Source organism: Chinchilla lanigera, unplaced genomic scaffold (genome assembly GCF_000276665.1).
Source record: "Chinchilla lanigera isolate Chin_1 unplaced genomic scaffold, ChiLan1.0 scaffold00066, whole genome shotgun sequence".
NCBI classification, from domain to species: domain Eukaryota; kingdom Metazoa; phylum Chordata; class Mammalia; order Rodentia; family Chinchillidae; genus Chinchilla; species Chinchilla lanigera.
Genome location: NW_004955467.1, coordinates 2,125,287 through 2,149,537, shown reverse-complemented (window position 1 = coordinate 2,149,537; position 24,251 = coordinate 2,125,287). Strand labels below are relative to the sequence as shown.

The 24,251-nt window shown below is 39.2% G+C and overlaps 1 protein-coding gene across 1 annotated transcript; it reads right to left on the bottom strand.

Annotated features, from left to right (window-relative positions):
• Positions 1-1,484: 1,484 nt before the first annotated feature.
• On the bottom strand, positions 1,485-23,354 carry LOC102019047 (Golgi apparatus membrane protein TVP23 homolog B). Its single transcript, XM_005399326.2, has 7 exons — positions 23,246-23,354; positions 17,322-17,404; positions 15,247-15,391; positions 11,819-11,908; positions 10,414-10,545; positions 2,152-2,280; positions 1,485-1,706 (listed from the first exon to the last, which is right to left on the bottom strand). The coding sequence occupies exons 1-7, from the start codon at positions 23,255-23,257 to the stop codon at positions 1,680-1,682; spliced, it is 618 nt and encodes a 205-aa protein (XP_005399383.1). The 5' UTR covers positions 23,258-23,354; the 3' UTR covers positions 1,485-1,679.
• Between the last annotated feature and the right edge of the window lie 897 nt (positions 23,355-24,251).

The following is a 24,251-nucleotide window of genomic DNA, read 5'->3' as shown; positions in this document are numbered from 1 at the left end:
CAGCTCCAGCTATTATGCCTACATTTCAGCCAGCAGGAAGGAAAAGCAGGGAGAGGATGAGGATGCCCTCATTCTTGGTCTTAAGTGGTACATCCTGCCAGATACAAAGTCCAAAATTCAAGTCACATTTGGTTTAGGACTGCAGATTCAAATAACATAGTTAACCTGATAACTATACTCATCCATTCCTGTTAGACTCCCAATCCTAAACAATTCAGGTTACATCTTTCAAGCTGATTAAAAACCTGCCTCTGGTGTATTACCAACTTTTCTCCCAGATAAAGTAACACTAAGTATAAGTAAATGGCAAAAAAGTACTTAATAAATTAATGATTCAAAAGGAAAGGACATTTGAGGAAAATGTTCCCTTTAAAACTAGTTACCTATATTCTGTGACCTGTACTTCCCTGAATAAGTTATTCGACAGCTGGAAGGTTGGTTTCATCATCTACAGCATCAGATAGTTTTTGTGGAGGCTAAATGAGATTACACACATCAAATGCTTTGTAAACAATAGAGCTTTATACAAATATAAAGTTATACACTTTTCAAATCCCTACTCCAATAGACACTCAATTTAACAAAACATCTTTAAAGTATTTTAACAATGTACAAATACATTCACAACATAATCTGCCAATTAAGACTCCAACAAAGTTTACAGTACCTACAACACAATTTATAAACGCCTACAACAGTTTGTAGATTTAGTTACATACATTGCTTTAAGAAATACCATTAATACAAATGTTTGATTTACAATATCCCCATTATAGCAGAAAAAAATAGATTCATAAAACAAAATGTCTTTTAGGCAAGTATTCAAAAAGTTATTTTCATTATTGTAAGAATAATATTCTTTTAGTGGTAGAAGATTAGTCCAAAGACCACTGAAGGGGTTCCAGGAATTTCCAAAGTAAAATCTCGCTATCTTTTCCCTAAAATAAATAAAACAGCAGCAATCCCTGGGTACACCTTAAACATAAACTATGAAGATTTTATTTAGATATTACTGACTTCAAAATAAAAATAAAAACAAACTTTTTAAACTCATATATAAGCCAAAGTGCTCACTTGTACATAGAATCAAAACTTACTTCTGAAAATAATCTACAAATATGTAAACATAAAGAACTGTGAAACAGACTAAGAACACCCTCCTATGCTCTATGAATCAAAATGTAAAGATCTGTTATATGTGTAAATGAACACATTAATTTGGGATATACTGCTATTATATGCTGTACATACACCATGTATACTATAAAACAAATCCCAAAATGTTTCTGATAATAGTATACTTTCTAGCCCAAGAAAATAGAAAGAAAATAAAAATAGTATGAAACTTGTTTTTTTCTTTTTTTCTTTTTTTTTTTTTCTTTTTTGTCTTTTTGAGACAGGGTCTCGCTGTGCAGTTCAGACTGGTCTTGAGCTCACTTTGTAGCCCAGGCTGGCCTCAAACTCACAACGATCCTCCCATCTCAGCCTCCCAAGTGCTGGGACTACAGGTGTGTGCCACTACACCTGGATCTGTTTCATACTTTTTAAATAAAGTTTTTAAGCAGACAAACAAACCCAACATGGCTCTTTGCAAAATAGATGGACTTCTAAGCAGTTTAGAGTCAACAATCTCTTCAACTGTTCCCCAAAGTAACAGAACACATAAGCTTTCTCTCTACTCAGGAAGTCTGGTCATCTCCAGTGTTCTGCAAATGAGAAAAACATTCCTTAATATTCAAAATTATTTCACTTCACATAAGGCAGACTTTAAAATACTAGATGTAGGAACACACTCTGCATCTGTAAGCACAGCCTGCTTCTGTATTACTTTACATTCACATTAGTAAGTAGACGTTCTTCAAGGACATCCATTTAAAGCCGCTATAATTAATGGAAAGCAAGTGAACTTATGATAATTTTTAAAAATGTTTATTACCAATGATAGTTCATCTCTCTTGATTTTAAAGTAACTAATGCAGTGATTATTTCTGGAATGTCCTAAAAGCCTACAAAGAGCAATGAAAACATCTTTATCATAATTCCATACTTAAATAATGCCTTTAAAAATTGTGAAGAAGCATTTCAGAAAAACCAAAACTCTAAAAGAGAAATCATTGCATTCATTACCAGTAACATACAGAAAACACTTACTTGTCTTAAAAACTGCTTCCCGAGATACGAGGTAGCTATGCTGGTTAAATTCTTCCTGCTGCCCACCTTGCACCTGATGTAACCATACAGGTTGGCACCTTGTAGCACCACACCCATGATCACCACCGCCTGGGACCAGGAAAAAAATAGGCAGAGCCTGGTAAGAAAGAGAAGGAAAAGGAGCCTCTACAGAGCAGAGATTACACCAATCCTTACCTGCCAGAAGAGACCTAGCTGATGTATGCTCTGTTCTACACACCGAGTCACTCACCCAAGTATTTACTGACCACAACTGCCATGTACTCCAGGCACCATGCTAGTCCTGAGAAAATAAGCCTGAGCCCTGCGAAGGGAAGCCTTCTCTCTCCGCTTCCCATGAGTTTATGAGTAAACCTAAGGGTAAGTGAGGTTCAAAAGACTTGAATGCTAAATTATAAAAGAACAGCAGTCAAGCACAATAAACTGACAGCAGGCAGAGGTGAATGTGCACTATGCTGATGTGCGAGTAACAGTCGGCTCCTGGGAAAGTAAGGTGACTCCTATTTGACTTTACCGTACTGGGAAAGTACGGTGACTGCCCCTACAGCAGCAACCAACAGGGTATGCCTTCTCTGAGCGTGCAGATGAGCAAAGGAAGACAAGTATTTCTGAAGAGAGGCTTATTTCTTATTGCCACATCATGAAACCCAGGTGACCCTATTAAGATCAACTGGGAATTAGGAATAAAACTTCAAGCCAATTAAGACAATGTGATAGAGTCATAAAGTTAAATTGCTCTAGAGTTTTTCTATAGAAGGACCAGATAATAAATATTTTAGACTTTATGAGCCATACTGTCTGTTATCACTATTCAACTCTGCCATTCTAGCCCCAAAGCAGCCACAGACAAGCGTAAACAAATGGGCAAGGCCATGTTCCAATAGAAAATTACAAAAGCAGGCACTGGACTGGATACGGCCTAAAGTGCTTAGTCGGTCTACAATTCTACACTAAACAGCTCTTACACTCTTACTATTAAAAGTATTATTCAGGAAATAGTTACATGTGTGAAAAGCAATGCGGTTAAGTAGAATGTCTTTCTCTATTTCTCTTTAACCCTTAACAAGCTGGACGATTGTTTTAAAATAAATCACAGGATTTAAATGTTTAAATAATGAACTGGCTCAAATGTCAGGTAAAACAAGTAGACCTGGTATTTTCTGTTTTACACTTACATTTTATGGCAATAAGTATGTTCGCATCATTTAAGGTTGCTAGATACCAAAGTAAACACAGAACTATTTCTATTTAAGTAAATCTCCTTTAACTTCCCACTCTTCTGAAATCAGGGCACTCCTGGGTATTCATGTATCAGCTGCTACGGCAGCTGAATTCACAAACTGAACAGGGGTCTTGCTGAGGCATCCATTTTACTCAATGGAAAGAAATTTTAAAATGCATTTATAAGTTAAAACAAGCAGACTTCTGGTTTAACATGGTATAGTAAAGTCAAATATGAAGATCTGCCTCCTCTTAAGATACAGATAGCAAACAGGTATTTTTAAAAAGGCCCATCAGCCAGTCCCAATAAATACAAAAAAAGGACTGGTGGTCAGCAGAAGAGCCAGTTTGGTGCAACTTCACAGAAGTGCTGAGAGAAATTACACTAATAATTACCACCCCCAACAACTCAGAAGCAGAAGGCCAGAGGACAGAGACAACCCTAAGAAAAACTGCAGAAATAGCCATGAACACTGAATCCCCCAACCAGGGAGGAAAATCCCTGCAGCTGGCCATGGTAGTACTTCCCTGGTAGGAAAGACAGTGGAAGGAGTGCAAGCAGACCCACAATGATGAGAGACAATCATCTTAAAAGAACCCAGAGGAAGGAAACACTCAGAAAGAGCCTGGGTGAGGCCTCCAACTTTGTCCAATATCCTTACCACAGACCCATATCGCCCTTCTCTGTTGTGTTCTGGGAAAGTGGAAGCACTACTAGAGCAAATCTGGGCTGATGTTATTGGATGGATGCTAAAGCTCCAGAGTCTCCAAAGGACCAAAAACAAGAGTGTAGAACCAGAACAGGGCTCACTGCCAAAAAGGGGTTAAGAAACCCACTCCATAACAGAAGGCAAAATTCAAGCAAGGGCTGGGGATGTAGCTCAGTGGCACAATCGCCTGCCTGGCAAGCACCAGGTCCTGAGTTTGAGTCCCAGTACCAAAAAAAAAAAAAAAAAACCCAAGCAAGCCAGCCAAGGCAGCCAGGGCTCAGCTAAGTTCTCCTTCCACCTGCATCTTCAGGTTACCTCAGGCAATGTGGGAAGGTAGTCAAGGAGAAGTCACCCACACTAAGGCTGCAGGAAGAGAAATGTGGACAGAGCTGAATGGACAGGAAAAAGTAAAATGTACCTCTTCAAACCTATAGCAAAAAAAAGGCAATATGAAAGAATACACTATACAAAAGATAGGTGAAGACTATTCTTGAAGTATAAGTCATCAAAATAAAAGCATTCCTGGGAATAGCTCACCCTGTAAAAAATCTGAAGATAAAAATTTGAAGAGCATGAAGGTAAATTAAGACAACAGGAGATGAAAACTGAAGCTAGCAGAGCTAATGAAATTCAGAGAAGCCTTTGCTGACCGCTCCTCTGACAGAGCCACAGTTGTCACTGTGCAGTCTGATTCCCTGGCACAGTACCATTACCCAACATTCCCTACTGCATTTTTTATCACCTGTCAACTCTCCACTAGACTGTAAGCTCCACTGTTCATCTGGTCCCTAACTATCTCCAGTGACCAAAACAGTTCAGACCTATAGTGAACTCTTGTAGGGGTGGGAGGGGGTGGTTAAATGTATCGCCTTCACATTGAGCTACCTCCTAAACCTTTTCCATTTTTTTATTTTTGAGACAGAGTCTCACTAAGTTGCTGAGTTTCCCAGGCTAGACTCAAACTTGTGATCCTCCTACCTCAGGCTCCCAGAGTACTGGGATTATAGGTATGTCCACCATGCCTGGCTATATAGTGAACTCATAGAATACTTGCCAAAGGGAAGTATTCTAATTATGGGATATGCTCACAAGAGAACACTGAACCTACAACCCCACTGTAGTTTTGCTTTTGTTGCTCAAACAAATCACTGCTGTCAATGGGGGCTGACATCAATCTTTATCCCTAAATGCTAAGGAAACAAACCCATACAGGGCTCCCTTGGGAGACAAAGCAAAAAGCAGAGGAGGACAGGTAGTTGAATTATGAGGAAATGCACTCAATTATATAAAGGATCCTCTTGGGTAGGATGGTTATCTCCTAAATTCTTAATATTATCAAAACAGCAGCAGCTGGCTGTATCAAAAAAAATCAATACACAAAACCTTTATGGGAGAGCTGTCTGGGAGGATTCAGTATTGGCCCCAGATGTATCACAACCCTGGTACTTAAAATGCCACTGGAAGGAATTCCAGACTTAACCACCGCCCCCACGTACCAGGGATTAACAAATTATATGGATACCATCCACTTAGAGCTCCTTTCATTTTTCTCTCCTTACATGTCAACACACCAGGACTGTCATAACTCAGGGTATCTGCAACCAGTCCTTCTGTGTCTCTCTCCTAGGAAACACCCTCTTAAAGCTCTTCTGGTGCTGAGGCTCAGTTTGCTCTCATAACCCTAACCAACTCTGTGGGCAAACACCATAACTTTAAACAGATCTGTCCCATGAAGATACTTACACAGAGATCAACTGGGACTGTCAAAGGAGCACTCTTCCCATGATTGTTCTAATGTAAAAGACCTCAAAAAAATCAAGTGGACCATTCTAGCCCCTGGGGATACTTGGGGTCCATTCCCTTGAGCAAAGTAGAGTTTACTTTTGTGAAAAAGCCTTGTACTATGGCAGTAGCTATTCCAAAGATTAAAGTATTAAGTCCAGAGATGTCTTCTTCAGGCCAGAACATCAAACTAAGGTACTTCCTCGAGCATTCTCTACTGTAACAGCATAAAAAAAGACACAACCAATACGCCCTCTTAGGAAGGACTGGAAAATGAGCTTAGGGCAGACACACATATGATAACGTATATATTAGGAGGCCAGATACAGGGGATACAATTGCCAGGAGACTACTAGAACGATCAGTCCTGTATCTCACTATTACAGTTCAACAAGGCTGGAAAGCCACAGTGGCAGCTGTAGAAGCACTGTAAGAGCCTTTAAATTTCTTAGCTGAAACAGTCCTTCAAAATGCAAAACCCTCCATCGCCTCACAGCCAAAACAGAGGAACTTGCATTCATAAATGAAATTTTTTTATCTTTGGATAAATAATTTACATCAGGTAGCAGACCTAAAATCCACATAAAGAAATATCAGATTTATTGACATCCATGAGCAGGAAGCCAAGGCTCCTACTGATTACAATCGTGACTTCAATCCCTTAAGTACAGTGTCTGCCCTTGGCGCCTTCCCTTAATTACCCCAATTTTTCTTTTCATTCTAGTTTTTATGCATGAGCCCTGTATTCTTAATCTCTTGGTAAAGTTTTTTCGTCCTACCTACAGGTTGTCAAACTCCAAATGGACTGGTAGATGGAGCCAACGATGAATAAGCAACCCTCTCAAGAGGGTATATAACTGCTGAACCCCAACATGACTTCCATCGAAGGCCCTTAAATTAGCTCTCCAGAGAAAATCTCTTGACTGCTTGCCCCTAAGCTGATCCCCTTCAGCAGAAAGTAGCTATATCTGGTCTTGTCCCTTCTCCCCCCAGGGCAGCTGAGGCAGTCTTCAATGTTAAAAGTTCAGTTAGCTTACAAATAGGCATCTGGCAAGAGAAAGGGCCAGAGATAAGAGTTGGGTAATCAGCCACAAGGCTGAGAATTAAAGTAAGAACAGGAAGTAAACTAGGACTTTGGACCAAGAATGAACTTCCCCAGGCAACAAGGAAAGTAGCCTCTCCTTATTAAAAGGAGCTACAGCCCCTCCCTACTAAATTCCTGCTTCCAGGAACTTAAAATCCAAAATACTCAATTTTTCTTTAAAATTCCAGTTTCACTTAAACCCTACATGCTAAATAACCTGGTTAGAGAGCCTGAATTTCTAAAGGTCACTTTAAACACCAAGCGCCACCTGTGATAAGTGCCCACTAAACACCGGAGCATTGTCGGTGCTTTGCTAATCCATAAAAGGCTCTGGATAGAGGGGATACATGGTAACCCACCCAGGAGCCCTACTAACTGGGAGCTATTTCTGTTCCTATTATCTTTTTCTCTTTCTTCCTTTCTTTTTCTTTTCTCTTTTTTTTTTTCTTGTTGTTGTTTGGTTTGGTTTTGGGGGAGTTTTTTTCAGGCAGGATCTCACCATGTGTTCCAGGCTGGCCTTCAACTCACTATGGAGCCCAGGTCCACCTGGAACTCATAGTCACCTGCCTACCTCAGCCTCGCAAGTGCTGGGATCACAGGCATGCACCACCACACCTGAGTCTCCTTCTGTATTTCTAATCTTCTAGCTCAAAAACTTTTGCCAAGTGAGCACCTTGTGGGGCACAGGTCTGTAATTCCAGCACACTGGGCTGGGCCGGTAGTTCAATGTAGCTAACGAGTTCAAGCCCCAGTACCAAGAAAAGTTTTTGCTGAATGCCCAGGTATGATGGTGCAGCCTGTAATCTTATCTATTCAGGAGACTGAGGCAAGATCACAGATTTGAGGCCAGCCTGGGCTACTTAAGGAACGCTTGTCTCAAACTAAAAAATAAAAAGCACCAGGAATGAGCTCAGTGCTCCCCGAGTTCAATCCCCAGCACCAGAAAAAACAAAAAACAAACGAAAAACTGAATGAATGAATAAATACATGAATGAATAGAAAAAATGATGCAAGATTAAGGTAACAAGAAGACACTGGATGTGGGCAGATATAAATGATCCAACAAAGAAACAGCTGGTACCTCAGAATTAGACAAGTGAAAATATAAAACACAAACAAATTTAAAGATACAACAGAATCCACTTTTCCTACTCAAAGCAAACCTGAGTCTGCATATTTGGAAGAGACTGATTCCAGAAAACTCAACATCGTAAGATAAATACAGACATATGACATTTTAAAAAGAGTTCATCAGGGAGAAAAACAATTCCCAAAAAGCCTGGCCTCAGATTTCTCCAGAACATTTAATACAAGATGAAGTAACCCGGTACTGTCATCTTCAAGAATAATCCAATAGGCTCATGTTCTTAAACATGAAAGAATCAAAGGAACAAAAGCCTACATGTTAAAAAGTATTACTCAACAATGGAATATAGCCTGCCATACAGTAAAAGGAAAAGCCATAATAAAGGGCAAATTAGAAGACAGATAAATAGAAGTATAGAGAAGTTCAAATAACTCCCTAATTACCTACACTGTCATTTCAAAACTATTTTAATATATATGTTAATTTATATCTCTAGTTTCTCATAGTTGACTGAAGAGTTTTATGCTATTATCTATTCGTTTCTTTGTGAGAATCTTTTTTGTCTATGTCCTGTACTGAGTAACTTTTAAAATGATACACAGTGTACTACCTATTGCTTTTCTCTTATGATTTAGTTGTGAAATTCCATCTTTTCATTAAAAAGATACTAAACCAATGCATTTAACCAATTAACAGTTTATCCCCAGCATCACTCAGGTAGTGCATTCGTTTACATACTATCCCGAGCATTGCTTGGGCAGGTGTCATTTCAACCAGTTGATTCTTGTATTAAATAAATTTGATTAAACTGTCATTTTTATATTTCCTGTTCTATTACCTTGTAAAACCTAACCAAAAAATATGCAACTTTTGGTCATCCTGTATTTAAATAATTGGACTAGTAAGTGCCTAAAAAAATTAGATCAAAGACCGAAGAACCAGCAAGAAATGTAATTTCAAAAAGTAGTTGTTCTGAACCTTGATAATACAAAAATAACAGTGGAATAAACAAAAAAGAAAGAAATACAGGAAAGTATGTGTTTATTTTGCCCCTTGCTAATAGTTTATGAGTCAATAAATGGGTATAAGTACAAGACTTCATGTTATTAAAATAACAAGAACTGAAATAAACCTGTGACAGACAAAAATCCACAGATGTGAGAAACTCTCAACTTTCCCATCTTTCATAGCAACAATTCATAAATACTGAATTCCCTTATTCATACATGATGGTCATGATATAATAAAGATGGCAAGAACACAGAATGGTAGAACTTGCAAATCATAAGAAGGAAAGTATGAATGTATGTGCCTGAAGAAAAGAAGAGAATCTACGTAGCAAAACATACACAGGAAAAACTAAAAATTGGAGGAGAAAAAAAACTGACACCAAAAATGTTACATGGAATAAACTCAGCTGTTACAGGGATAAGACACTTTGGGTCAATGACAGACTGTGTCTTCTAAGGACAGCAGCGACATTTCCCGTTCCACACATTCTTATGGAACCTTCTTACCCTCCCATCATGAGATAGAACCTAACTTCCATTCCTTTGGATGTAGGTGTGTGGAAAAGGTGATGCTGTGACGTCTTAGACTAGGTCATAAAAAGCAATTCAACTTGCAAGCTGGACCACCACAGGTACAGTTCTGATCCCCCCTCCACACACGCAGCAGCTCAACTGCTACAATGCCACCATGCTGTGACAGAGCCCTAAGCCACAGGTGGAGAGGCCATAGGATCTCATGAAGGATCCTGCAGTGCCTAGCAACTCCCACCACTGTAAGACTCCACTTACGCAAGATTCCAAGCCCAAATCTCCACCAGAGCCTTTCCCAAGATCCTCACAGAAACTAAGATAAAATAACTGTTGCTCTAACCCACCAGATTTGGGGGGGGCGGGGATCTATTACACAGCAATAGGAACCAGAACAGGATACCAACCAATATTTTCAAAAAATATCATTCTATTATAGGTACTAATATTCCACAAAACTGGTGAAATGAAAGTTAGTTTCTAGGACACAGAAAGTACAAGATGAAGTTGCCTATTCAAGACAAGTCCCTGCAAGATGACAGAAAAGTAGAAGGAAGACTATTAGAAATTATTAGAGATGGGGAGAGGAGAGAAAGTTAAAAAGTAACGGGGAATGAAAATAATCAAAGTATGTTATATATATGTACCAATAGGCCAAAATGAAACCCATTTTTCTGTATACTATGGACTGACCTAAAAGAAAGGATAAGTCCTTAATCTTAGGGACACAGACAGTTATTGATTATGATCACCCATTAGACATCTTAACAGATTATTCAAAAGTTCTACACTGATACTCACCAACCACTTCACTCTGAAGGAGAAGAGAGCGCTAAAGGCAAATATCACCCACAGCACTGGACAGGCAATAAGTCCTAACCAAAATATTCTTGATTCAGCCTCTGAAACACTTTTACTCTCTTGAGAAGTTGCCTACAAAATAAAAAAATTATCTCAATCGTCAATGTTTTGAGATTTATCCATAAAAATTTAAACAATTCTAGTAAAGTACACATTCCTCTCAAATTCTAAGATTAATACAGACAACCCAAGTGCCAAGTAAGAAAGAAAACAAAACCAGTAAGTAGATCTACTACTACTGTAACTTTAGGAAATGATTTTTACACTTTGCTCCAACTCAAGAACACTGCATTTTCAGGGCAGAATGGACAGTTTATCATGACTCAAAATAGTAAATTTCTGAGAGGCTTCTACTCAATTCTTCATGAACTTGTACTATTTATTCGTAAGGAAGCTATGAATAATGTCTTTTTCAAGCAGGAAACCAAGGCTGTAGACATCTTGGAATCTTAAATGGTCATGTCAGAAGCCAAAGGGAAAACATGGAATCAAAGGATTCTAAACAGTAACTAAAATGTCTCAGCAAAACCCAAGAATTTACAAGGGAAATGAGTTATTTCCAGCAAGATTTTTTATTAAGGAATATGGACTCACTGAGCACAACGTTTCTTTCTAACAAGTATTACTGATCAAGGAGCTTCCAAGCAGAAGACAAACAATAACTGGTAATTAATAAATCTCCAAGATTTCTGTCCTCTGCCTCCCAAACTGATTCCTATCGGGTGGTGATGGTGAACATTTTAGAGCTTTCAATGACACAAACAGCCCGCTGCAGCACACATGCCACAGGTTTACCACCACTGCTACAGGGGAGCAGACTGTTCCCTACAGAGTAGCAAGCTAGTCCAAAAGAGACAAGGCCTCTCCTGGGCGCCTGAGGACAGCTTAAAGAACAAATGGATCAATTCAGACTGTATATACAGCTGCAATCCTTTTTCCTGTCCACCAGAGGAAGATGACCACGGGACTAAAGACAGAATAAAATTGGAGGCAGTTATCTGTTGGACAAAGAGAGATGCATGGAGATACAATACTGAACAAGGCAGCCAATCTGAAAGAGATATTCTATCAGAAAGAGATCTTTTATCAGTAGCCCTGGATAGGCAGTTTAGCACGCTATATAAACTCTGACCCAATCACCTCTCTGAGGATTCCATGTTGTACACATTTTCTTTCCAGTTTGAACTAAACAAAAATGTACTAAGTTTTAGGAGACCGTCTGGTTTAGTGCTGACATGGCAAATGATTTGGGGTAGTGCTTTTAATCTTGAACAATTTATTCTTAAATATTAAAATGTAATCTACACATCATCAGATGACATTATTTTAAAAAATTGCAGTTTACCTTCCTGGACTCAAATACCCAATGGCTCTTTCCATCCTCATCAATATGATTCCACCAACGTAGGCCAACCATTAGTCTACCTGTGACATTCTGGGAAAAATATAAACACACATGTTAAGAGCATTATTTAAAATATCATAAGGTTTTATTATACTATAATGTTTCACAAACAATCTTGAGCCTTATCTCTTTAAGAGCCTGTTAACAAAGACCGTTATGTATTAAGTAACACGGTAATGGCATGACCAACAGGTTTGGAGGCTACAGGGTAAGATATCTATATCCATAAACATTATAACATCCTCTCTCTGCCTCATGAACACTCCAATTCCCTAATTTTTTTCCTAGCTCAATTGCTCCTTGGCTACTGTGACCTTCCTTTTCCCATATATCCTGACTGTAGCTACACATACTTTACAACTAGACATTCCTACAAGTGATTACGGGCATTAGTCTTCTCATTCAGTCCCTGAAATATACCAAGCTGTCTTCCTATTTATTAATGTAACCAACTATTTTGAAAATTTTTCTAGTGTTTATTCAACAAATATTTACTAAACATCTACAATGTGATGGTAAAAAAAAATTGCAACTCATCAATACATCCTTTGTCCTCATAGTTTCAAATGCTGTGGGGACCAGAGGAGGCCGACCAGTACACAAATGTACTATTACCAGCTGTGAGACGTGCTGTACACCAAAGTATGGGATACATTAAGAATGTAACAGGAAAATGTGATTAGTCTTGTATCTGAGAATGGCTTCCTGAGAAACCAGCATTGAGGATGAAACTTAAAGGATAAGTAGAATAACACAGGGTATGCTTAACTGTTGGTGTCTACTAACACATTCAGAGTTTCTGTGAACCTGGATAGGGAAACTTTTTTATTTTATATTCTTTATTTTTTATACTTTTCTATGAATAAAAGTATTTTAGCATACCTTTAATTTATAAATGTAGACAACAAATCATGATGTAAGTAGAATTTAAAAAAACTCATGACTTTGTCACAGTAAAAGCTAGGTATTTTTCATTTGGTACCACAGTTATTGCACATATTTCAAAACAGTTTATGCTCATCACTGCTTTCAAAGTACAGGGCTACTACCTCAGTTCACAAATGGTTTCATTTGCAAACAATTCTGTTCACAAACAGAAGAGTTTGGCAAAATTTTGCTTTCATTTGCAAGTTCTGCAGTGTGTGACAAACACAACCACAACAAACAGGACCACAACCAACATGAGCACGGCCATCTTTTCCAAAATCAGAGAACAAGTTCATGAACTGAGGTACCACTGGATAGTATTATGAAAGCTGCCTCTTGATTGTACTATTAGTCTAATCATAAAGAAATATACATTACTAAATTAGAAAACTTTTTTCAATATTTTAAATTATAAGTCATCCCTTTTACTCTGTTCATCAGAGATCCCGTGCCTACTGCACAGAACATACACAACTTGTTTTAAATTTTACTAATAGTTGCCATTAAAATTCTAAAATCATTACTTAACCTTTTTAATTCTATTTTGCAGAATGGTCTTCATTGATATCATGCAGGGTTTTGGTAAAAAAAATTGCTTATTCTAAAATTACTTCATCTCTTTTGACAACTACATTGAGATATATAATTATAACATATATTTTTTCAACTAGTTTTAGAACCCTACCTTTCCCAACTCTATCTAATAATTCCCCATTCTTGAGTTCTGAATTCATTTATCTGAATTGCTTGGATATCTGTAAATAATTTTCCCAAGGATAAAAGCATGACATATGTTAAAGCTCTTGTTTAAAAAAAAAAAAAGAAACAGAAAATATGCTATTTGGTCACATTTTTTACTCTAACCCCAAAAGCATTTCATTTTCTCTGATCTAAATATCTAAAATCTGAATTTCTCTCTGTTTTTCTGCAGAGTAACAGAAATATGAAACACTGAATATGAAATTCTGAAATATGAAACACTTTAGGTCCTAAACATTGTAGATAAGGGATACTAAGCTATGTAAGAGTTTGAAATTATGAAGGTCATATTTTATTTGGCTGAACAGAAATGGTATGAACAACAAAAAAAAAAATTCTTCAAAACAAACTGAACAAGCACAGTACACACTATTTACAGCATAAAGCAACAGAAAAAATGCAAAGTCAAGAATGCACAAAAGACTAAATTAAAAAGAGCTTTGAAATCTTCCCTCTCAGTATTATATGGCCTGTGGAAACTGGTTACAACCAAGCCAATCACTTCTGATAACTATAAGACCTTAAAGATCTGAAAATCAGAGGGATGGTGAGTGTGAATGTATCTGTAACATCTCACTGGTCTTGAATCAATATATATGACTAAAATTCCACAATGAACCTGTTTTGTTCTGTTTACTTCATTTAATTTTTTCCCACACACAGAACAGTTAAACTGTACAATGACTAACCACTAATCTACCACCTAGAGTTCACACTTACTAATTACATTATTACATACTAATCTATTTTCACAGAGAGCAGTTAAATTTTATAGTGACTACCCAAGAATCTACCACCCAGGGTCCACACCAATTTTTGCATTCCTTTCTATCATCTACAGCAAGGTTTCTTAACTTTGGCACAATGGACATCTTCAGCTAGATAATTCTTTGTTTTTTCCCAATCTTTGCACAACTGGCATCTTGAGCCAGATAACTGTGGTATAGGGCTTCTTGTACATCTTAAAACATTTAGCAGCATACCTGGCCACTACCCACTAGATGCCAGTGTTGCCCTTCCTGTGCCCCCATTTGTGACAATCAAAAATGTTTCAGACACTGACAGATATCCCATGGGGATAGGGAGGATGGAGGGCAGAGGTTGCCACTGGTTAGGAAATACTACTCTATAGCCCCCATGGGAGCCCTTGCAAAATGTAGGTACTTTTTAAGTAATCGTGCTTTGCTTTTTTGCTTTTTTTTTTTTTTTTTTTTTTTTTTTGAGACAGGGTCTTACTATGCAATCAGGCTGGCCTTGAACTCACTCTGTAGCCTAGGCTGGTTTCAAACTCTCAATGATCCTCCTGCCTCAGCCTCCCGAGTGCTGGGATTACAGGCATGCACCACCATGCCCTGCCTTTTTTAAGTAACTGTGGATAAATTATACAGGAGCTTTCCACAGAAATTGTATACAACGTAACAGAAAATTACCCTGAAGCAAAACTAGTGGTGTCAATGAGAAGTAATATACAGTCTATGGCTCCTAGTAATACTTGTTGACATTTGACACAGACAGCTCAGTAGTATAATAACCTACACATGATAACTATATCTCACACTTTAATAGATAAGGCCTGAACTAACAAAAAGATAACACCAATCTGAAGCACTTATTTTTTATTATTAATACATTATTCAAATTCATATTAAAAACAATTTTAAAATAAAAACAATCAAACCTACCTTCACTGCCCAGAAGTCACATGACAACAACAAGATAATGGTCACCATACAGGCAATAAAGCTGCTGCTGAGCAGTTCACACAGAAGATAGACTATAATCGCACTGACTCGAAAGAACAAATGGAAAAATGATGCCACTGGATGTCTGAAACCAAAACATAATAAAAGAAATGCAATTATATTTCACTACAGGTACTAAATGTAAACATAAAATGTTTTAGCCATGGTACAACCATAAAGACTTTTGTCAAAATAAAAGATGATCTGAGGAAGAAGCAAACCATATGCCTCTCTTTATTTCTTAAGTCCCGCTATTTATCTGTATAAACATGACTTTAACACATCATTGAATGGAAACTTTCAAAAAACACATGAACCAGAAACTTTATCTAATTTGAGTTATCAAATCGTATGAAATGAATTCCCAGACCCTCAAAAATCAGTTCAGGCATTAAGACAAAGTGATCATTTAAACCTGAGTCATTGGGCTGGGCACATACCTCAGCATCAAAGTACCTGCCTGGCAAGGGGGAGGGTCCGAATTCAACTCCCAGTACTCTCTCTCTCACACACACACACACACCAAAAAAAAAAAAAAAAAATTGAGTCATTTCTAGGAAACTGGATTCAACTTGAGACCGTAATGTTAAGTGAAATAAATCAGACACACAAGCTTAAATATAACATGGCTTCTCTTTTTCTTGTTTTGGTTTTTTTCCAGTACCGGGAATTGAACTCAAGACCTCATGCTTGCCAGGCAGGCGCTGTGCCGCTGAGCTAAATCCCTAGCCCCCAACATGGCTTCTCTTATACAATAATCTCAAAGTAAAATTTTTTAAAAATGCAAAATAAAAGTCAGCTGGGCATAGTGATGCATGCCTATAATCCCAGCAGTTGGGGAGACTGAAGCAGGAGGATCACTGTAAGTTCGAGGCAAGCCTGGACCACACAGCAAGATCTTCTCCCAAGATAGGAACTAGGGAGTAAGATCTTCCTCAAAGGGTAAGGGGATCAAGAGATGGAGGGAGGAAACAGAGAGGGTAGAGATAGGAGATTAAAAAAAGGAATTGGGGTGTGTTACATAGATGTACCAACTCCACACAAGGAATGTAATGTAAGCATTAAGTACTGGTAACATGTATTAAAAAAGAGCAAGGGAATCAAGAGACAGGTAGAAGGGGGAGGCAAGGAAAAGGGGAACGAGAGGAAAAGGGAAGGAAAAGGGAAAGGAATTAAAATATGTTATGCACATGTACCAACTACCCACAGGGAATGTACTCTACACATGTACTAAAAAAATTAAAATTTTTTAAAAAGTAACCACCAGGCCAGGGATATAGCTCAGTGGCACAGCACCTGCCTAGCAAGTGCAAGGTCCTAAGTTCAATTCCTGGTACCAAAAAAAATAAAATAAAATAAAAAGTAACCATCAAGTGAAGTTTTTTGAGTTTGTTTTATAATTCTCATACTATACAATTCATCTATTTAATCATATACAGTGTAAATGATTTTAGTATATTCAGAAATGTATAACCATCACATCAATAATTTTTCATTACTCTGATAATCTACTTTCCATTTCCAAAGATTTACCTATTCCAGACATTTCATATAAATGAAATCATGTAATATTTGGTCTTTTGTGTCTGGCATCTCATACTTTGCATACTTTCAAATTTCATGTAGAATTTTACTCTATTAAGTGAATTTCTTTAGAGAGAAATTTCAAATAGAACTGTTTGGCTTGATATTTTCATATTATTTCTAAAAAATGTAATTGTAAATTTGGATAATAAATCAAAATGTAAATTATCAACATAAATAATACAAAGAAATTGTGTAATACTGTTGGAAAACAGTTGCTATCACAAAATCTAAAAACACCTGGATTTGCTGATTTGAAAACTCAGGATTGAATAAAATTCCATATGCCGATTATTTCCTACTCTCACACTAAATCAAACTAGGAACACACAATTCACAAGCACTCCGCAAGCACTTCACCTTAAATCCCTGAAGGTGACACCAACACAAGGACAGAACAGCACTGGAAACACAGTGTAACATTCTCTTACCTGATTTTGGATTTTTTAGGTCTGCTAGCTGTCTCTTCTTCTGCATCAAACAGTGAAACATCTTCAGCATCATCATTACTGTCCTAGTAAGGAAATTAAATATCTATGAAACAAAATGGAATTCAGTATTTACACAGCTACCACAATGCAAGGCTACACATTCATCAAAAGGTCACAGCCGTCAGGAATTCGCAACCCAGGAGAAAGACCTGCCGATCCTCTACTCCAACTTCAATCATCTGGCAAATACCCAATACAGAGGATCGGCAGGTCTACTCCAACTTCAATCATCTGGCAAATACCCAATACAGTAATCCAAGACTCAGCTATTTCCATACCAGTCCCTGGGCTACTGACCTCTCAGAAAACACTGGGTTACAGATAATTGTTCTGCAAACTTACATCAACCCTCAGGTGCTGTCTCTAAGTCACAGAGAAAGCTGAAACTATCAAGAATAAACTCAATGCTTTTGGTTCCTTCATAAAACCACCTGACTGTATGTCTGTTTTCATGGCTCATTCTCACAAAAATGTTCTTCTCTTATGCAAGACCAAACAACTATGTACCAAATCCTCTTCATGCCTCGTCAGAAGCTTCTCCTGTCATTTTCCCCTTTACTTACATTTTCTTGTATCTTCAATTCTATCAATTCTAATAAGCACTTAAACTTCATTAACAGCATTTATTGTTCAAAAAAGATTTTTAAAACCCTAATCCTGAAACCTCCTATCTTCTACCTTTCTATAGCACTCCTTCCTTTCACCACCTTAGGATCTAAGAGTGGCGCACAGCTCAACTCACTGCAACTCCCCTTCAGCTTCAATCACAAGGACCTGCTAATTGCGCCTTCCCTAGTGCCACTCACCTGCCTGGATGCCTTTTTCTCTAGTCACCCCTGCTCTACCCCAGCTTCTCCTCTACATTACTCACAGACTAAGTGTCCCACCATGGAAATCATACCATGTGACTCTCGTGCTCAAACTTTTCAATGGTGCTCCTCCAAGCAGAGGATAATGTAACTCCTCATAAAGTATAGATCACAGGATCTAAGGCCCTCTCCTTACCTCTGACACCCCCTCCCACTAGGCACTCCACAAAGGTACTGCATGGCCTCTCCCATCTTTCTGCCTTTCACATGTTTTCTCTATGCAAAATGCTCTTGCCTTTCTCATTCACCATCAAGCAAACACCAACTCATCCTCCACATTTCACCTCAAATATAGAAACAGCTGGGAAACTTCCCCTGAAATCCTACATCACTAGGAGGAATTCTCAGTTGAATTATCAGAAGGTATTTGTACAAGTCTGTCTCTCCTACCTCTATCTAAACACTACCTCTATCTAAACACTATCTAAGAGGACAAAGGCTCTCTTCCCATTGTAATAAATACTACTGTCTACAGCAGCACCCAGCCAATTATTTGTTGAAGGTCTGAGTGAATAAACAAGGGAAACAGACTGTGTCCAGAGTAATGTAAATGCAAACGGGAGCACAGAGCATAGATGAGAGAATACACGGACTACATATATGTGGAATGACCAGGTAGTCCATATAGTAAGAGAAAGGTGGGTAAAGCACAATGGATGCTAAAACCGGAAAGGTAAAATGGATTCAGATTTTTGTGACCAACTAGACCGAAATGCTTTTTTTTCTTACAAAAAGTAACAACTGGTATCTCGGCACCATTCCCAGAAGTTCAGATATAATTGGTCTGGAACGTGGTTTGGACATTTGGATTTTTTTAAAGCCCCCCAAAATAATTGAATCACACAGCCCATATTAAGATCTACCTACCATATGACACTAAAGAATAAAAAGTTGGGGCCCTCTGCTCATCCCAACAAGCCAATCTTCGCTCAGCAGGCAGCAAGGCACTGTCACATCAGACTGTCATTTCCCTCCTTAAAACTCACAACACTTTGAGTGAAAAGTGTTAACCTATCATGATCTTATCTTGCCCACCTCTAACATGTCTCAGGTACTCTGCCCTCCTTAACTGCGTAGGGTGACTAATGCCTCTTCTCGCAGTCGATGTGGACATTCAGGTTCTAATCCCTGGAACCTGTGACCATACTTACTTGGATTAAAAAAAGTTTTGCTGATGTGATTAAATTGAGGATGCTGAGATGGGGAGATTAGTCTGAATTATCCAGAAGGCCCAGTGATAATAATCACACTGATCCTCAAAGGAGGGACACAGGAAAGTCAGAGTCAGAGATGACGGCACAAGTGGGCAGAGTGAGAAGTGAATACGCTCTGCTGATGCTTTGGAAGCCAGAAGGACAACTAGCTTAGCCAAGGAAAATAGGCAGCCTCAAAAAGCTAGAAAAGGTTAAGGACACAGACTCCTTTAAAACCTCCAGAAGGAATGAAGGCCTGCTAAACCTTGATTTCATCCCCATGAGCCTCATTTTTTACTTCTGACCACCAGAACTGTAAGAATAAATTTGTTTTAAGCCTTTGAACTTATGGTAATTTTGTACAGAAGTAACATGAAACAAACAATAACTAACCTCCTGTCAGACTGGTCTTTTCAGTTAAACACACCAAAATTGTGTCACATTGAGTCTTTCTGCACTTGTGATTCACTCTGTCTAGAACACTCTTCTCCTACCCTGCTCTCTGAAAAACTAGTCTTCTCATTTACTCAGTAAACTCTGAGTGGCTACTAAGTTAATGACACTGTTTTAAGTGGTACAGGAAAAAAAATAGCTCTGCGTTCTTGCAACTGACTTTACTAAGACGGAGAAAACCATGTGCACAACAGATTTTGAGGCAAAATGAGAAGTTTGGTTTTAAGCATATTAAGTTTTAGATGCTAGTATAAGAACTTTATAAAATTTTTTGAGACATAAATAGTGTTCTGAGCATAGCACTGACATGTTCTGACTCACACAAAAATTCTAGCTACTATATTAAGAACCTAGAGGATAAGCTGGGTACAGGGCACATGCATGTAATCTTGGCATTCTGGCAGACTGAGGAAAAGAGGACCACAAGCTTACGCCCAGACAGGGCACCTGAAACTCTGTCCCAAAATAAATAAAAAGGGATAGAGATGATCACTCATTGTAAAGGCTCTAGGTTCAACCTCAGTACCACAACGTGGGAAAAATACCCTGGAGGAAGTTAGGGGGAAGAAACAAAGGCACCAAGCTAGAAGACTACTTCAGCCAATGGAAGAATGAAGTAATGGGTTGGTGCAGATTGTAAATGCAGTGAAGACAATGAAAAATGAAGATTCTGAACACATTTTAAGGTAGAGCTGACAGAATTAGCTGGTGGGATGAATGTAAGGACAAGAGAAAAGTAGCCAAGGAATATCCCAAAGTTTTTGCCCAAAACAAAAGGATAAAATGTCAAAGCCAGACTCTAGATGCTCCAATATTCAGAAGCTAGAAAGCTGAGAAGGCATGAAGAGTAGGGACTGAGAAGAAATTGTAAGGAATGACAGGTGACCCAGAACAGAGTGGTATTCTGACAGCTCTGGTGTTTTCAGGAGGAAGATCCAATCAATCTAGTCAAGTACTGCTCGCTAAGATGAAAACAAATTGATCACTGTATTTTTAATGTCATCAGTGACCTCAGTCAAAACAGCAGGAGGAAAGACCGACTAGAATTGATACAACAGAAAAATCAAGAGACAAGTATCTTTTTGCAAAAGGGGGCGAGATCAAGAGATGGAAGAAGGGGGGGGGGTGACGAAAAAAGACGTATTATTGGACCAAGCAGGTTAGCACACCCCTGAAATACCAGCACTCCAGAAGCTGAGGCCAGCCTCAACTACATGAGTTCAAGGCCAGCCTGAATTACATAGTGAAACTGTCTCCAAAAACCAAAACAACGAAGAACAAAAAAATGTGTTACGGACATGTACTAACTCCCCAGGAGGAAAGTAATCACTATGTACTAGAGACAGGTACCAACTGAAAAACAAAGACATGAAGTCTTGCAAGAAACAAAGAATACATGACAGTTTGGAAAAATAGGGTCAAATTTTTATTTAAGATAGGAGAAATTAAAGCATGTTTATGCAGACATGAATAAGTTTTTCCAAACAACCTGATAATACGACAGCGAGAACTGCTAGAACAATGTTTTCCAACACGCAAAAGCCGATGGCCTAAGAATGGAGTGTAGGTATTCCAATTATAACAAAAAAAATTTGGGCAATATTGTACCAGCAAAGATACAGATAAGCAGGCAGGTGGCACGAAAATTCTTTTCTGAATTCTATTTCTCAGTGAGTCAAGAAGCAAGGAAAAGAAGAAATGCTGAAGGTGTGAGAAGTTTTAACACATGAGTAACCTATAAAGGTGGGACAGTGGGAGTGTAATGGAAAGGGTGTAGAAGTGCAGTGATGACTGTCTAGCAGCAAGAAGGGCTTGAGGTCTTTGGTCACTAACAAGTTTATAAAGCAAAAAGAGCTGCATGTGTGTCTGCTTCACCAACCTCTCTCAACTTGTGAGCATAGTCAGAGTTCAACTTGAATTACCACTGATTTCTCCATTCAAGTCACCTCCCCATGGTGGTCTTCTCTGACCATAAATCCTATCCTTACATACTTGCCATTTCATCACCTTGTCTTCACTATTATGACCTGAAAATATCTTTGTAATTTATCATCTCTCCCCTCCCCCGCCCCTTTGCAGCCTTCAATTCCTGAAACCCAACTCCTGACCCCTGACAATGCAGGACAAAAAAAACTGTCTGTACTGAGTCCAGCCCCATGCCCAGGTCTGAGGAACAGATTCCGAGCCACAATAATCTCTCAATAAGTTATTCCTGAAACAAATCGGTAAAAAGATAATTTAAGTGAAGCCGGGCATGGTGGTGCACGCGTGTATTCCCAGTACTTGGGAGGCTGAGGTAGGAGGATCAGTGCGAGTTCAAGGCCAGCCTAGACAACACAGTGAGTTTAAAGCAGGCCTGAACCACACAGACCCTGTCTCAAAAAAAAAAAAAAAAAAGACAAAGGATGAGAGAAAGATAATTTAGGTGAAAGTGCACTATAAACAGTAAATATTTTTTAAAAGTAAGAAATTACTAAATTTCTCTTACTAATCTCGGTTCAAAAACCCGTGGACTTTCTCTTAGGAGAAACTCAGAGTAAAAATAAAGAGCAAATCAAAAGACAGGTATTATTAGGGAGATAAATCGTTGCCAAAGGGGGAGGAGAGCAAGAGATAGAGCTAGAGGGGATAGAGGGAAGGAATAAAACGATGAAAAAACAGAACTGAGATGTTATAGACATGTACCGACTCCACACAAGGAATGTAAACATTATGTACGGAAAACGTACAAAAACAAGGGAGATCAAGAGATAGGTGGGGGGGATGAAAAAAGGAATTAAGACGTGTTATGTACACGTACTAACTTCCCACAAGAAAGGTAAACATGTACTACACACATTAATACACTAAAATTTATAAACACAAAAAGTGATAATCACCGCCAATGTTAGTTTGGTAATAATCTGAATGCAAGACTCCGGCACTTTCTCCCATTCCTACAGGGTCGCGGCGCGCCTCCAGGGTCCGGCCAGGAGAAATCCCAGAAATGCCCGCAGGCAGCGCCCTCCTCCTCCCAGCCCGTGTACGTTGGGCTGAGGAAAAAGCAACCACCCCAACCTCCAGCCCAGAGCGTTGTTGCTGCTCAGCCCGGAGTCGCCTAACTGGAGGCATTTGTTGACGATGGGCTCCCAAGCTTCCCCTGCTCACCAGAAGCCCTCCGGGCACCCAGAAGCCCTCCCCGGACAACAGTCCTCGGTCCTCCACTCTTGCCCGCCCGTCCTGCTCTACTTCGAGCTCCGGCGGCGGGCAGGGACACAACAGCCCCGGGACGCCCGGCTCTCGCCCCACGAGCACAGCAAGGAAACACCCTAGGCACCCCTGCCCTCTCCCTAGCCCCACAGCCCCTCACCTGCTGCAACATGGCGACCCTGCGCCAGCCCCACTTCCGGGGGCCACGTCAGCGCAGCCGCCACACAGTCCGGCGTGCAACTTCTGCAGACGCGTCACTATAGGCCAGGAAGGGGTTCTTGATGTAAAACTCCGGTCCTACTTTCTAGCACCACTTCCGCTTCTAGGCATTGCCGAAGGGAGGAGCAACTCCAGGCTGTGAGAGCTGGGGGTAGGGCTGTACCTGGACTGGGCAAGATGGTGGGCAAGGCGATGTGGAAGCCGGAGCTGGGTCTGATCCAATTAGAAGCAAGATACCAGTTTGGAACGGATCCCGGAACTACAGTCACATCTAATAGGAAGCTACGCGGTTTCTCACTGGGTAAAAATGTTTTCCGCTACCCGTAAAGTGCAAACTGTAAAGTCATTACTGCCGGCGTCAGCGCCCTGAGTGTGAGGGGCGGAGCTTTATTCCATAATTTGAGTATTTTACAACCACCTGTTTTCCTGTACAGTATTACTTTTGCATATTAAATTTTAGAAGCAATCGAAAAAAATAAATGTGCTCTGCAAAGCGGTAAAAAGGAAAACAAAGCAAAAGGACTTTGTTTTAAGCAACGCAGGGCATTTTGGGAAGGGGATAACCTGAGACGCCCGAAAACAAAAAGGAATAGAGGTTGACACTCGCACCCTGAAGTTTGGGCCCCTGGGTTTCAACCCCTGCCCGCTATTACCAATTACTTAATCCTCTACTTGTTTCCTCAGTCGTTAAGTAGGAGTGGACGATATCTTTACAGGATATTTAGTAAGTGGGACACGTTATTTTTATTCCTGTTTGAAATTCAGCCGCTAATGGTGTGATTTTACCTAGAACTAAAATTCAGGGGCTTTCGAGGCATCCTGGAAGCTATGATGATAAGAATAGCCTATCTGCCTGACCTAAGTCAGAGTACTGTTGGAAGACTATAGTACTATGGGATTCTCTTCATAAGAACTACAGATTTTAGGCTGGAGGTGTAGTTGAGTGG